A 15,401-nucleotide genomic window follows, 5' to 3' on the forward strand; every position below is an offset into this window, starting at 1 on the left:
TGAATCAGTTTCCTAGGGCTGTCACAACAAACTACCATAAACTAGGTAGATTAAAACAAAAGAAATTTATTCTCTTACAGTTCTGGAGAGAAGAAGTCCACAATTAAGGTACGGGAAAACCGTGTTCATTTCACAAGTTCTAGGAAAATATCCTTCCTTGCTTCTTCTTAGCTTCTGCCGGTCCCAGGCTCTCGTAGGTTTGTGGCAGTGTAACTCCAATCTCTCCCTCCCTCTGCACGTGGCTGTCATCTCCTCATGTGTATCAATCTTCACATGACATTTTTCTCTATGTGTCTCTTCTCTTCTTACAAGGACATCAGAAATATTGGGAGAGGACTCACCCTAATTCAGTATGATGTTATCTTAACTTGATTATATCTGCAAAGATCCTATATCCAAAAAAATCACATTCGCAAGTACTGGTGCTAAGGACTTCAACAAATCATTTTAGGAGACACAATTAAACTCATAACACAATCCAAGAGAAAATATACATAGGAATGAATTTATCAAAGGAGGTGCAATATTTATACACTGCGTGTTTTTAAATCTGCTGAAGAAAATTTTAAAGACTTAAGGCGACAGAAAGACATTTGAGGATCATGGCTCGGAAGATTTAACATTGTAAAGATGACAATACTCTCCAAGGCAATTTACAGAATCAATTCAATCACTTTTAAAATCCCAGTGGTCTTTTCTGAAAAAATGAAAAAGCCATTTCTCTAATTCAAAGATAATTGCAAAAGACTCACAATAGCCAAAAAATCTTGAAAAAGAAGAAAAAAGTTGGAGAACTCACACTTCCTGATTTCAACCTTACTGGAAAGCCCCAGTACACTCAGCAGTGTGGTGTTGGCATGAGAACAGACATGCAGCTGCATGGAATAAAATTGATGCATGGGATATAAACCCATGCATACAAGCAGCAGATTTTTGGCAAAAGTGCCAAGACCACTCAATGGGGAACAAATAGTCCCTTCAATAGATTGTATTGGGAAAACTGGATATTCAGATGCAAGAGAAGAAAGCTAGACACTTACACCATATGCAAAAAGTGGCTCAAAATGGATCAATAGAAGAGCTAAAATTATAAACTCTTAGGGAAAAATATAGAACAAATGTTCATAAACTTGAGCTTGACAATAGCTTTTTAGATATGACACTAAAAGGACAAGCAGTAAAAGAAAAAATACATGAACTGAACTTCATGAAAATTTAAAATGTACATTCATTTAAAAACATGATCAAGAGTATAAAAGACAACTTACAAATTTGGAAAAAAAATTTGCAAATCATATATGTAATAACGATCTATTATCCACAATATATAAAGAATACCTTCACTCAACAACAAAAAGCAACCCAATTAAAAAGTACTCAAATGGCTTGAATAGACATTTCGACAAAAAAAGATATACAAATGAACAGCAAGCATATGAAAGATGGTCAATTCATTAGTCATTAGGGAAATGCAAATAAAACCACAATGAGATACGACTTCACACCCACTAGACTAGCCATAATTTGAAAAAAACGTAAGTGTTAAAAAGGATGTGGTGAAATCTGAACCCACATACACTGCTGGTGGAAATGTGAAATGGTTCAGCCACTGTGGAAGGCAGTCTGGCAGTTTGTAAAACAGCTAAACCCAGAATTCCCACATGACCCAGAAATTTCCCTTCTAGGTATGAGTTTCAGTTACACAAGACTAATAAATTCTAGAGATCTGCTGCACAACTATGCACCTATTGTTAACAATACCATATTGTGCATGAAAATTTTTAAAAAGGGGAGAGCTTGTGTTAAGTGCTGTCACCACAATAAGGAGAAGAAACAAAAAAGAATTTCAAGCAGGTTTTTGAACAAACACTTATGCAAGTGTGTTCATAGAAGAACTGTTCACAGTGGACAAAAAGTACAACAGCCCAAATGTCCATCAAATGATGAGTGGAAAAACAAGAACAACAAACCTGTGAGTTGTCTCCAACTAGTGCCTTTGGCCAAAGCTTGGAGATAGAATCCACAGTATTAGATGAAGAGTCCTTGTCTGGGGGACAAGAGGTGATGAGGAGGCAGAAATGACTCAGAGGTTTTGATGGAGAGTGATGAAGAGAAGGTGCTGCTGTTTATGAAAACAAGGAAGTCAGAGAGAGGAAGAGCTTTGGAGAAACAAAACCACATACCCAGGTCAGGAGGGAAGCGGTGGCTCCTTCTGTGAGTCAGAATTATTTGCAATAGACAAAAAGTAACAACAACACAAATACCCATTAACTGATGAATGGAAAAACAACAAACCTGTGAATTGTCTCCAACAGGGTGCTTTTGCCCAAAGCATGGAGACGGAATTCAAAGTATCAGGTGAAGAGTTATGGTCTGGGGGACAAGAGAAGTTGAGGAGGCAGAAATGACTCAGACGTTTTGAGGGAGAGTGCTGAAGAGAAGGTACTGCTGCTTATAGAAACAAGGAAGTCAGAGAGAGGAAGTACTGGAGAGAAAATCAACCACATACCCAGGACAGGAGGGAAGTGGTGGTTTCTTCTGTCAGTTGATGGTACTATAAACATCTCTCCAAGGCTCCTTCTCATCTTGGAGGCATCCATCCTGTCAGAGCCCCATTGGCTCCTCTAGACAAGCAAGGCAGAGAGGGGAAGAGCCCTCACTGCCCTTCTCAGCCTTGGAGAGTTTTGGGGAGAAGAGGAGGGATGGGTTCCCTCCCATCCCAGGTCCTGGTTTCTGAGACCCCAGAACTCGGGATGCTCAGTGGGGGCAGAACTTCTAGGGGATAAGAGATGTGCTAAGCAGCAGATATAACCCCAGCCCTCAGGGGCCCAGACCAGGCCTGGAGCTTCTACGCGTGGGTTAGGGGACATGCTGCCTTAAGGAACTCTCTTCCAGGGCTGTTTTGGGGTCCATGGCACCAGGTACAGGCAGGTGAATCCCCCCTCAGTCCTGCCAGTTCAGCCCAACGAACCACCCTGGGTAGCTGGCAGTAGGACAGAGGGTCTGGGCTCATGGTGAGCAGTCTTGGAGGGCCTTGGAGGGACAGCTGGGGAAGCTGAGGGGAGAAGGGCTCCACAGACACTTCAGGTCTGATTCCTTTCCAGGAGCCCCCCATGAACTCTCCATCAGGGCTGACCAAGACCCCGTAGTCACCATGGAGAGCCCTGTGACTGTCTGATGGCTGATGTCTTTTGGTTTCTGAAGGCTGATGTCCAACACCTGTTTAAAGAGAGGGAGTCTAAACCCTGGGATACAGAGGCCCCACAGGACTCCAGTAACAAGACCAGTTTCTCCATTGAACCTACAAGTGCACACACTGCAGGGCTACACTGGTATCCATATCACAGCAGCTGGAATGGCTGTTCAGAGTGGAGTGACCCCTGCTCCTGGTGGTGACGGCTAAGAGGGAGGAGTCTGCTCCTCTCCCCATTGTGGGCTCCTCCTCACAGGCAGCAGGGAATGAAGTGTGGCCTCAGGGGACCTCAGCCCTCACAGTCTACACCTGGTGTATGTCAGCTGATTGTTCCCCCTTTAGCACAGCTCTCTCCTACTCCCTCAGGAGTGTAGGATGCACCCTCCCTCTCAGCTTGCCCAGGCTCTGTGGCGGAGTCAGGAGGGAGCATATGTTGTCAATATGAGAGGAAATGCATGAAAGGGAAGACCCTCAGCTGAGGTGGGGAGAAAAGAACTGGCGTCATCTCTGTCCATGGCGCTGATTTCTGGGCATCACTAAGAGTTATCATGGCACCTTTGGAAGAGAAGAGTAAAGATAGCCTCTCATTTTCAGGTCAAGGAAGTTGGGGGATTCACTAGAACTTATAACCTGATTGAGTTCTCTCAGCCATCCTTGGTTGAGATACTGACAAAATTCTATCCATATCTGAAATTTTATTCTCTCCTCTCTCAAAAGTAAAATCCTATCATGATTTCAAAAGGTTCAATTAGTTCTGAAGTTCTCTGCCAGTGAATTTCTGTGGAAGAAGGTCTAGGAATTCCTCTCTGGTGACTTCTGTCCATAATTAGCATGTTCTCTGTCCACCAGGAACCACTGTCATTACCCGAGAGGAAAGAAGAAAGGCAGGATTTCTGACGAATTTCCATGAGCAGCAGGTTGTCATCCAGATCTGGTCATTCTCTGAAACTTTTTCCATCAGAACTCATGTTCAGTATCCACTCCCTTCCTCCCAGTGTTACCTGGTATTCCTTGGTATTGATTTTGTCAAATTTTCAGAGTCTATCTTACATCTATAGATATCTGTATTTTGTCCATGTGTCCTAAATATTTTATTTTATCATTTATGTTTTTTTGCTTGTTTCTCATCAATCTTCCTACCTAGACTACAAACTGAAAGAATAATTAGAGGTTATGTTAACTGTGATTATCCTTCATCCGAGAAAAAAATGCCTGATATGTTGTAGATATCCCATCGTTTGTTTTTTGAAAGAATAAACTGATAGAACGAAGAAAGGAAAATAATGTGAAATATTTTACACTGAGCCACACACAAAAAGAGCTGGCTGAGATGGCGGAACTGAAAGGTCGACCCAGCCCTTCACTCCTTTGTATTCCTGATTCTGAGGGCAAAGTGAAGCCCCACATGTACATCTTTGCCTCCTAACTAGATGGAAGATGAGGCCCAGGAGATGCTCATCTCCAGGGACTGAGATTGGCATTAGCTAGTTTTTGAGACTCGTTGGAGTTCAGAAAGGAGATTACCTAAGCATGCTTAAGTCTCCTCATTCACACTTTCCGGTTTTTGCTCCCAGGATTAGGTGATGCCCTCAAACCCTCAAAAAACAAGTCAGACTCCAGGAAAGATGAGAAAGGAGAAATTCTCAGTTATGGAGCTGGGTATAGAGAGTCAAATACTGTGAACAGAAGGCAGGTGCCCTGGATGGACGTGTAGGGATCCTGGGGTGATTTCATTCTGCCCCGACCACTACGATCCCTTTGTCCTCAATCTCTAGCCTCAAACAACCTAGACTACACAGTGGAGAACCTTATCCGGATGAGCGTGTCTGCCTTGATCATGGTGGTTCTCAGGTTGCTGCTGTTTCAAGCTCGGCACAGTCCGAGAATGACACAAAGTTGCAGCCAAAAGATAAACATAAGAGAGAACACACCCACCATTTAGAGGGGTAGAACCTTGGAAATAAGTCTGATAATACCAAGAGGTTCTGGAAGAAAATCAGGGGCATAATTTGGGGAAACCATCTGCTGAGAATATTGAGAACGTCAACACAGTTCAGGTGCAGGAAAATGTCTGGTTTGTTCCTGTAGAGGATTTTCTGTAATGAGACTGTGGTAATTCCCCTCCATAACACTACTGACTGTCCTTGACTGGATCCCTTCTTTTCTCACCCCTGTGACATGAGGCTACATCAACATGATAAGTCTGGGTCCACACCTATACTCACCTTCATACTCTTGTCCACTTTCATGTAATATATTTTCTCTGTTTTTATTTACTACATCATTTGATGTGTGTACCTCTTCAACTCAGAACAGAGAATCTGTTTTAAGTAACTGAATAAATGGGTGAAAATCGGGTCCAGTTTAGAGCAGATAAATCCACAATAATTTCCTGAAACCTCTCTCTGGATCCATTAAGCCCTCTCTCCTCATCAGATAATAGCTGGTATAGTTTCTCCTGAAATACCAACAGTGTGAATGAGCACACTGGTGTTTGAAGTGAAAGTCAGGTGGTGTACTGGTAAACAAGCTGTCTGAAAAAATCATTTTTTACAAGTGGTGGTTTACTATAAAGATATGTTGGAACGTTTTGTTCAAGATGGAAACCACAGGATCTTCTGGACAATGCTCTGAAATGACTTTCATTTGTAGACTAATAAGTTTATTTGTAGTTATTGGTAAATAACACATTTCTATTTATAACTTATGTGTATATTCCGTACAATTTTGTGAGGTGAGATTGAAGTAGGATGGAAAAAGCCATAGCCTTCACTAGACACTGAATATCAACCAAAGTTGCCCTTGATCTGTTATAGAAAATACTTCACATGTTGGCGATGAGATTCTCTCAAAACATGATCACTTCTACCAGTTCAGCTTCAGCTGAATCTATTTAGACAATGAGCCACTTCCCGAGGATCTCAGAAGACAATGCCCAATGTCACAAGATGTATAATTATGTACTAAAAATGAGTTTATGTGAGTTTCTGACCCCACCATGTCCCATGAATCTGAATTGAGATGGGGGTCATCAATATGGACTTGGGGGTTATTTCAGACATGGAGTTCAGCCATCTTTAATTTTTGTTGTCAAAATCATTGTTCTGTGGGGGCATGATGGTAGGAACTCTTACTGTGCCATCCTGCTGACATCTCTCTCTACGTTTGCTTTTTTTATTCTGACATTCTCCAAGTTTGGATATGATGTAATTCCATCATCAGCTTTCCTTAATATTTCATAAACTTAAACAAATATTCCATGTTTTAGTATTTTACTAGTTTCATGAAGTATTGGAAGTTTTTATTATACCTTTCATTGTTGATTACTATTTAAATTGCTGCATACTCATGGAACGTAATGTTTATTCTGGAAATATGCAAAGAATTGGAGACACTGCTTTTTCGTCTAATAAGCGCTTAACATTTTAGGTACAATATGGGCCTTAAATATGTGCATTCCTTCCTTGTTTCTATATACACAACGCTATATTTTATTATCAATTTACTTATTTTTATACACATATCTCAAATTATTTTATGCATGTCGTATATACTATCAATAATGCAAAGCTTTATAATATTTATACACATTAGATCAAGTATTTGTGTGTCATTTACTCATAAAAATTTGTTTTCACTCTTAATCTATCTTATAAATATTTATTTGTCTCAAATTATGTATTAACTTATGCTTTAGGTATTTCAAAACTACGTGATTAGCATCAGGGAAATGCAAATCAAAACAACACTAAGATATCACCTCACACCCATTAGAATGGCTATAATCACCAAGACAAAAAACATCAAATGTTGGAGAGGATGTGGAGAAACAGGAACCCTCATACACAGCTGGTGGGAATGCAAACTGGTGCAGCCTCTATGGAAAACGGTATGGAGATTCCTCAAAGAATTAAAAATAGAGATGCCCTATGATCCAGCCATCCCACTACTGGGAATCTATCCAACAAACCTGAAATCAACAATTCAAAGAGGCTTATGCACCCCTATGTTCATTGCAGCATTATTCACTATAGCCAAGAAGTGGAAGCAACCTAAGTGTCCCTCCACTGACAATTGGATCAAGAAGATGTGGTATATATACACAATGGAATACTACTCAGCCATAAAAAAAGACAAAACCCTCTCATTTGCAACAACATGGATGGGGCTGGAGGGTATTATGTTAAGTGAAGTAAGCCAGAAGGAGAAAGACAAACACTGTATGATCTCACTCATATGTGGAATATAAACCAACACATGGACAGAGAAAACTGTATTGGGGTTACCAGGGCCTATGGGGGTGAGGGTGGGTGTGGGGGGTGGGCACAAAGGTTGAGGGGAGTCATATATATATGGTGATCAACAAACAAAAATGTACAACCCAAAATTTCACAATGTTAAAAACTATTAAAACATCAATAAAAATATATATATATATACTCTAAAAAAAAAGAGGAGAGAGAGACTTGCAAAACCTTAACAGCTTCCACCTCTTCCAGAAACTGCAAATTACCTAATCAGATAGTCTGAAAGACTCAGTCCAGCTATGCATTTAAAGTTACTGCCAATTATGACAATGGCTAAAAATGTTCATATAAATTTGCTTTTTTTAATTGAACAAAATTACTGTAAAATGTTAATTTCTCTCTTTCATAATTGTACATCAATGCATTAAAAAGAAAACTACGTGATTAGATGAATGTATGTTTATACGTGCTGTCTTTTTGAAAGACATATATTATTTATGATGATAAAATAATTTTCATTAGAACATTTTTCTTTATATTCAATTTTCTTAAATATTTATGTAGCTATCAGATAATTTTTTAAATAATAATTCACATTCTTTATTGATTTAAAATGCTCTTTAATGATTTTGTATTGGGTGAGAGTTTATTGTTAGTGTAAATCTGGTTTTTCTGGGGGACGTTGCTTTGATCTAACCCTGGAGTAAGTCCATTAATCTTTTAATGTTTGGAAATAAATGAGTATTTTGAAGTATTGCCACCATTTTATTTAAGTGTTGCTTCTTTATGGATTAAAATATCCTGTATTCTCCGTACTTTCCTTTTGAATTTCCAGATCACTTTTGGTTTGATTAAGATTTATTTCTTTTCTATAATTACATCAACCAGTTTGGAGGTTATATATTGCACTTATAATTTTAGGTAGTTACCCCCATTGTTTATTTTGGTATTTAAACATAATTTTGATCCATTTTTTGATTCTTCCTTTGCTTTAGATAAGAAAAGAACATTTTGCATTAGCTGAACTCTCAGCACTTACTTTCTTTCAGAAGTTCTCTCTCTGTCTCTTTCTGTAACACATAACGCACACACTCCTAATATCTTGACTCAGCTTTCTTAAATATAAATATGTGCACGTACATATAAATATAGTCTTCCAATGTTTGTTTTCCCTTATTTTTCTCACTTTTGAGTCTCAATTTATTTGTTTTCATCTATTGTTCTTTTGGCTTGAGTACATATTTTAGTGTTACTTTTGGTGAGCCTGTAAAGAGTAAAATGTCTTAGACCTTGTACATCTGGAAACACTTTATTTTTACTCTCTATTTTTATTGTTACTTGAAAACATTTTCTTATTTCAAATAAAAATACAATACAACAGCTAGGAGGGGCAATACCTCTGATGGTTAAGGATCTACACCAAACACCCTCCTCATCCCTCACGAAGATGAAGCCTGACGTGGTGGGTTTAACATGTGAGACGTGAGACCAAACAGGTCAGACGTGCCCTGGGTCTCCTCGTACTGACGGATTTCTCCCCTGCTGACCCTTTCACCTTTGCCCATGAGTAATAATTTGGGTGAGTATAGAATTCTTCACTCATAATTAATTCCTTGAATGTACTTTTCCCATACCTTTTGACATTTGTGTGTGTGTGTTTGAAAGTCAGCTCCCGTCAATTTCCTTCAATTTGCCACAAAAAATCAAGACTCAGATTTCATTGAATATTCATACGTACCAGCACTTACATGTTCCTTCTACGTCTCTGTCAAACCCCCACCATTTGCCTCTAGGACTGCTGCAGACATGGTTCTCACTGCTTTCCTCCTGAAACTCACAACATACATTGTCCTTCTCTATCTGTTCCGCATGCGTCTTAATTTTCTCATTCCACTCTCTCTGTGTTGCATCCTACAAAATTCCCTCAATGCTGTATTCCAGTTTCATAATTGGATCTTTAGCTATATCATCTCGTTGATGGAAAGTATATTTTGAATGTATTAAACAAAAGTCTTATTTTTGCCTCTAAGATATTAGTCTAATTCATTTCTAAAATTATATATACTTCTGTAATATAACTCCTTTTGTTGTTCCAGGAATTCAATTTCCTTTTTGATTTTTTCAGATATTTAGACATGCATAAATTAAAATGTTTCATTTATTCCCAGTGTTCTATTTCCCCGGATATGAAAACCCCATTCACAACTTCGTAGATTGTCTTTCACAGCACTATTTACCATTATTAGAACTTCTCTTTGATGCTTATTTCTGTTGGACACTAACCTCCCACACACCTGACTCTGCAAAGAGAGTTTCTCCCAGGGCTTTCCTGACCTTCAGGGCTCAAAGGGGTGGACTGTTGCAGCTGCCCTACCACATAGCATCCACTCTCCCAACTTAGCATGAGACTAGGGATGTGCCCGGGAGGGATGGCTCCACCATGAGTCCCACGCTCACACATGGACAGACGTCCATGTTGGACTATACTGAATTGAATCTGTTTCACACACACACAGGACATGACTTGGTGCTCACCTGTGGTCTGGGTCAGTGGGCAGAGATATCCCAGTGCCTGTCTACAAACATGAGGGAGGGGAAACTCAGCTTCCAACTTTCATGTTGAGCCCTGGTGCCCTCCCTGCCTGTGAGGACCTGGGGTCCCTCTCCTGTCCACACAGAGGTGGAAGCCTCCACTCTAATGACCCCTTGATGGTCCCAGGCACTTGTGGCCACTCAGCTTTGGCACTCTTTTCTTGATGTTCCCTCTCTATTTTGGAACTTTCGTTTCTCTTTTTCTTCAATTGACTGTGGCTACATATTTCAGAAATATTATAAACAGCATTTCTCAGTGTTAGGAGCAGATGGGGGCTCCTGAGTGGGCAAATCCATCATCTACCTTGATCGCGGGGTCTGACACAGGATCATCTCATGTCTCAAACCCCACACAACTTAATCAGGTCTGGAAGTTAACAATGATTGATCCCTCCCATGAACCGATCACCACTGACCCCACAACAACTCTGAGAAGTGGGATTCACGACAAAGTGCTGCAGAGGGGGAAACTGAGGCTCAGAGATTGGGTGTTAATGCTCAAGGTCACATGGGCAGTGGATGAGGGAGGAATATTTAAATAGGAATCAGCCTAGTCTCCCAAATCAGAGCACTACCCACTAATTGATCCCTAAAGTTGAAGGCGGAACCCCATGATGAGGAGGAGATTTCTGCCCAAGGGAATAAGGGGCACTGAGGAGGCGGGAATGACTCAGAGGTTTGTTTCCAGAGAAATGTGGGTGGATGCTGTCGCAAAAAAAAGAGAAGTCCGTGAAGAAGGCTGTGATAGAAAGAAAGCCCACACTCTGGAGTCAGGAGAAGACTGATGCTTCCTTCCCTTATTTCACTGTATTTCTCTTTTGTGCTCGTTGTCACAATGACCTGGACCTGAACTGTACAGTTAGATGTTGAGCGTGTGTCTCTGCTGATCTGAGCTCTGCAGTGCAGCAGGAGCCTGCGTCTTCCCTGAAGCATCTCCAGGGCCTGGATGACCACTGTCCATGGTGAGGACCCCACAGGGATGTGCTGATGGATGGGCTGAGGATGAAGGACAACCAAATGGGAGAGGCTCTGGGGGAGAAGGACATACCCTAAGTCACCCTCACCTGGAAGGGGCGGTTCACTGTATTTGCTACTCCAAACTGTAAATGAGAGCCAGTTCCCCTTCTGGTGGGGCTTCTGACTTGACAACTCCATGACAGGGAAGACTAGCCTTGGAGGGAACACACTCTGTGCTTCTGTTTGTCCTGCCGGGCGCCGTGGTCTCCTCCATCTGCACAGCGGGAGCCAGAGGGAGGTGGTGCCATGACCCCCACCCTCACAGCCCTGCTATTACTTGGTGAGATTTGTGGAGGGGAGGGGAAGCTTTTTTCTTTGAGGGACCCCGCCCCACAGGCAGGCCCTGGTCTGTCAGGAGACTCCAGGACTCAAAAGGATCTTGGGGAAGAGACGTTCTCATCAGGATTCAGGGAAAAATCTCTCACAAGGAATTTTCCTCTAGGACTGAGTGCAGACCCAAGGACCCCAGTGCAGGCAGGTGAGTCTGTCCCCAGGCGTCCCAGATCCCATCTCCTCACTGGGGACAGGGGCCACCCCAGGCAGTTGGGGATAGAGAGCAGGAGTTTTGGGTTGAGGGATGGGGGACATCTGGGAGGGTCCTGGGACTGAGAGCTGGGGAACAACGGTGGGGAATGTCTTGTGACCCGGCCTCTGATTTCCTTCCAGGGACCCTCCCCAAACCCACCATCTGGGCTGAGCCAGGCTCTGTGATCCCCCGGGGGAAGCCGGTGACCATTTGGTGTCAGGGGACCCTGGAGGCCCAGGAGTACCGACTGCATAAGGAACGGAGTCCAGGGCCCTGGGGCAGAGAGAGCCCTCTGGACTCTGGAGACAAGGCCAAGTTCTCCACCCCACACATGACAGAGCGATATTCAGGGAGATATCACTGTTACTATCTCAGCCCCACTGGCTGGTCAGAGCCCAGTGATACCCTGGAGCTGGTGGTGACAGGTGAGAGGACACTCAGGGGTCCCAGCCTCAGGCTCTGCACTCAGGAAGGTGCTCTGCTCTCAGGGGCGTGTCCCCTCTCACAGCCCAGCCCTGGGGGATATGAGGGAGATGTGAGCCCCATTTAACATGCTGCCTCCTCCTCTCCTAGGATTCTACAGCAAACCCACCCTCTCAGCCCTGCCAAGTGCTGTGGTGACATCAGGAGGGAATGTGACCCTCCAGTGTGACTCACGGCTAGGATTTTCCAGGTTCATTCTGACTAAGGAAGGAGAACACCAGCCCTCCTGGACCCTGGACTCACAGCGACTCCCCACTGGGCAGTTCCAGGCCCTGTTCCCTGTAGGTCCCGTGGTCTCGAGTCACAGATGGACGTTCAGATGCTGTGGCTGTTACAAGAAGTACCCCCAGGTGTGGTCATATCCCAGTGATCCCCTGGAGCTCCTGGTCCCAGGTGAGGCTCCTCAGCCCTGTGTCCTCTCCCTACGATCTATTTGGGGCCCTGTTCTCAAGAGATGTCTGGTCTGGCATGCCTGTGACGGGGCCCTGAGGAAGGGTCACCCAGAGGATATCTGCCCCTCAGAGGCCCTCTTACCCCTGCTCACCCCCTTCCCTCTCACCTGGGGTCTAGAAGGTGCCAGGTTGGCAGAAGGGGGCTCTTGGGGATGGCACAGGACAGATCTAGGAGAAGAGTTTGAGTGAGGTGGAGAATCCAGGGTCGTCCCCAGCCCCTCACTCCCTTCCTGTCACATTTCCAGGATGTGCTGCAGATGCCAGCCCCCCACCCACAGCTCCCATCTCAACAACTACTGGGTCACTGAAACCTCTTCTCTCAGAGGGAGCATAGATCACCCAGGGCAGTTCTGAGAGTCTCCCAGAGAGTATAATGCCCCTCAGATACTCAGGGACAGGCTTGTGTCCCAGGGGGGCTAGGACATGTTTTGTGTATCTCCTGAATGTTTTCTCTTTAATTTTAACCATGTTGATATACATTTAAAAGACTTCTTAGTATCAAACATTTGGATATTAACCCCACCAGATGACATCTATTATTAATTCAGGTTTTCTGACTTGTATAAGCCTATTTAGGAATTTTTGCATTTGGATGTATAATTAGAATTGAGCTATAATTTGGTTTTTTTTCTTTTTTTATGTTAAAACTGGTTAAAATAGATTTGCATAGTTACTTATTTTTTGTGCTCATCCAATTTTATAATACCACTGATTTTCCTGTTCCTTAAGGCTTTGAAGACCAGAAACGTGGACTTTCTTGGTTTTGGATATTTGAATAGGAGAGGGTAGAGGTTATGTTTTTTTGTTTGTTTGTTAAGTATTTATTGAGTGCCTTTAACCATTACATGATTTTAATATCAAAGAATCTGAGAAATTCACACATTCTTGCAACTCGCTTTCTTACCCAACATTTTAGTGTGAAAAAGTTCAAATATAAAGTCGAATGACTAGCGTTCTCTCCTTGAAATCTTCTATTAGTTTCCAGACTTCTTTCAATGAGAGAGCCAGAGAAAGGCAGCCAGAGAAAGAGAGGGTGAGAGTGAGAGAAAGACAGAGAAAGACAGAGAGAGAGAATGATGATGATGATGGTGATGAGGATGATGGTGATGATGATGACGATGATGATGACGATGATGATGATGATGATGACAATGACGATGACGACGACGATGACAGTAATGGAAACTCCCTCATCCATCCTGTCATTTCTGACTTGTCTCCAATGCACCAAGCCCCCAGATCTCAGCTCCCTCTTCTCCTCTGGACCCTCCCTGTATCCCACAGACATGACTTTATTCCTTATTGAAAAACAAACTGAGGTCTTTCTGGGGACCTGCTCTTCCTGCAGCCTGTGATGTGCCTGGTCTGGGTCTTTACATGGCTCCTCTCAGACTCCTTATCCTACTCAGGAGTCGGCTTAAACATCATCTCCAAGTGTGGCATTCACTGTGACGCTGTGTAGAACAGACCCGCCTCCTTATTAGTTTACTTCTTGTAATTAACCCAACCTATACTGTATGGGTTCAATTTTCTCTCTTCTCTCATATAAATATGACCAAAGTCTCAACCATGAATCCTAGGTCCTCAGTTGTTGAACAAATAGAATGTCTTATATCTGGAAGAGTGAACTTACATGTCAATATCCCAGAGTGAACAGAGAGCATACAGGAATTCAATTGTTTCTGTATTAGGAGACCACTGTTCTCAACAATTCTGAGCTCTTGGGGCACATCCAAACTCTGTTCCAAAGTGACTCAGAAGCAAAATCTAAATTCAAAAAACAAAGATAAACTGAAAGAATACAATGAGAACAGAAGGAAACCTTCTACAGCAGAGAAAATGTACATTAAGGAACTGCATAACAATTATGTCATGAGGAAAAGAGGGAATTATAAGAAGACAGAGCCCAGGGGAAAGGCTTGAGTCTCATCAACTGCTCATCCATCCCTGGTTTTTTATGATTCTCAGAAGCAGCTGACACCATCAGGCCATCACAAAACAAGTCAGACTCCAAGAGTGGTGAGTAGGAGAAATTCTCAGTTATAGGTCTGGTGCAGAGAATCAAGTCCTGGCAAGGGGTGGTAGGAGCCCGGGTGGACATCCAGGGATCCTGGGGTGATTTTGGTCTTCCTTGACCTCTGTGACCTTTCCGTCCACAATTCCTAGCCTCACACCCTCAAGATTACACAGTGGAGAATCTCATCCGGATGGGCATGGCTGGCTTGATCCTGCTGGTCCTTGGGATTCTGCTATTTCAGGCTCGACACAGCTTGAGAAGACCCCAAGCTGCAGCCAAGACGCAAACACAAGATAGAACAATGCACTGTTCAGAGTGGTAGAGCCTTGGAAATACGTCCTAGGTAACCAGGAGCTTCCGAAGGAGCAGCTGGGGCATAAGCTGTGTGAACTATCTGCAGATCATTGCGAGATGGAGGAATCATTGTTCACGTGCAGGGACAATGTCTGGACTCTTCTGCCATCAAAGTGTGAAAGATTCCTTCACAGCCACCATTGAGTTACGTTCATGGGTCCCTATCTTTCCCCATTTCTGTGAAATCATTATATACCCCATGTGGCAGATTTGGGTCCACACCTCCTTACACTTTCTTCATCTGGTACACTTTAATGTAATATACATTTTTTAAATTTCTAATTACCACATACCTTGATGTATATTAAGGAGTCTCCATCTCTTCATTCAGAGCATGTAATCTGTTTTTAATAAATCATTAAATTTCCATAATAGGGATTCAGCCTGAAAGAGATGAATCCAAAATGATGCCCTGACACGCTCTCTGGACTCCACAAGTCCTTCACTTCTCATCAGATGCTACCCGTGTAGTTTCATCAGAAATATCACCACTTGAGTTAAGACATTACTCTCTGAAGTG

General features: G+C 42.6%; 1 protein-coding gene across 4 annotated transcripts; it reads left to right on the plus strand.

Annotated features, from left to right (window-relative positions):
• Positions 1–10,753: 10,753 nt before the first annotated feature.
• On the plus strand, positions 10,754–15,185 carry LOC101404846 (leukocyte immunoglobulin-like receptor subfamily A member 5). Of its 4 annotated transcripts, XM_087421176.1 has the most exons (7): positions 10,754–10,994; positions 11,193–11,329; positions 11,492–11,527; positions 11,716–12,000; positions 12,149–12,451; positions 14,479–14,529; positions 14,677–15,185. In XM_087421176.1, the coding sequence occupies exons 2-7, from the start codon at positions 11,296–11,298 to the stop codon at positions 14,847–14,849; spliced, it is 882 nt and encodes a 293-aa protein (XP_087277302.1). In that variant the 5' UTR covers positions 10,754–10,994; positions 11,193–11,295; the 3' UTR covers positions 14,850–15,185. The 4 variants fall into 4 exon arrangements, with proteins under 4 accessions (XP_087277302.1, XP_087277301.1, XP_014649776.1 ...); XM_087421175.1 differs by having other exon boundaries at positions 11,193–11,527; XM_014794290.2 differs by lacking the exon at positions 11,492–11,527.
• Positions 15,186–15,401: the final 216 nt, after the last annotated feature.

Source organism: Ceratotherium simum, chromosome 33, assembly GCF_057802395.1.
Source record: "Ceratotherium simum simum isolate JZ-2026a chromosome 33, ASM5780239v1, whole genome shotgun sequence".
NCBI lineage: Eukaryota > Metazoa > Chordata > Mammalia > Perissodactyla > Rhinocerotidae > Ceratotherium > Ceratotherium simum.

Coding starts and splice junctions, on each gene's coding strand:
- LOC101404846 (XM_087421175.1), top strand. CDS start 11,296: ATGACCCCCACCCTCACAGCCCTGCTATTACTTGGTGAGATTTGTGGA. Junction 12,001..12,148: donor CCTGGAGCTGGTGGTGACAG/GTGAGAGGACAC, acceptor CTCCTCTCCTAG/GATTCTACAGCAAACCCACC. Junction 14,530..14,676: donor CAAGTCAGACTCCAAGAGTG/GTGAGTAGGAGA, acceptor CACAATTCCTAG/CCTCACACCCTCAAGATTAC.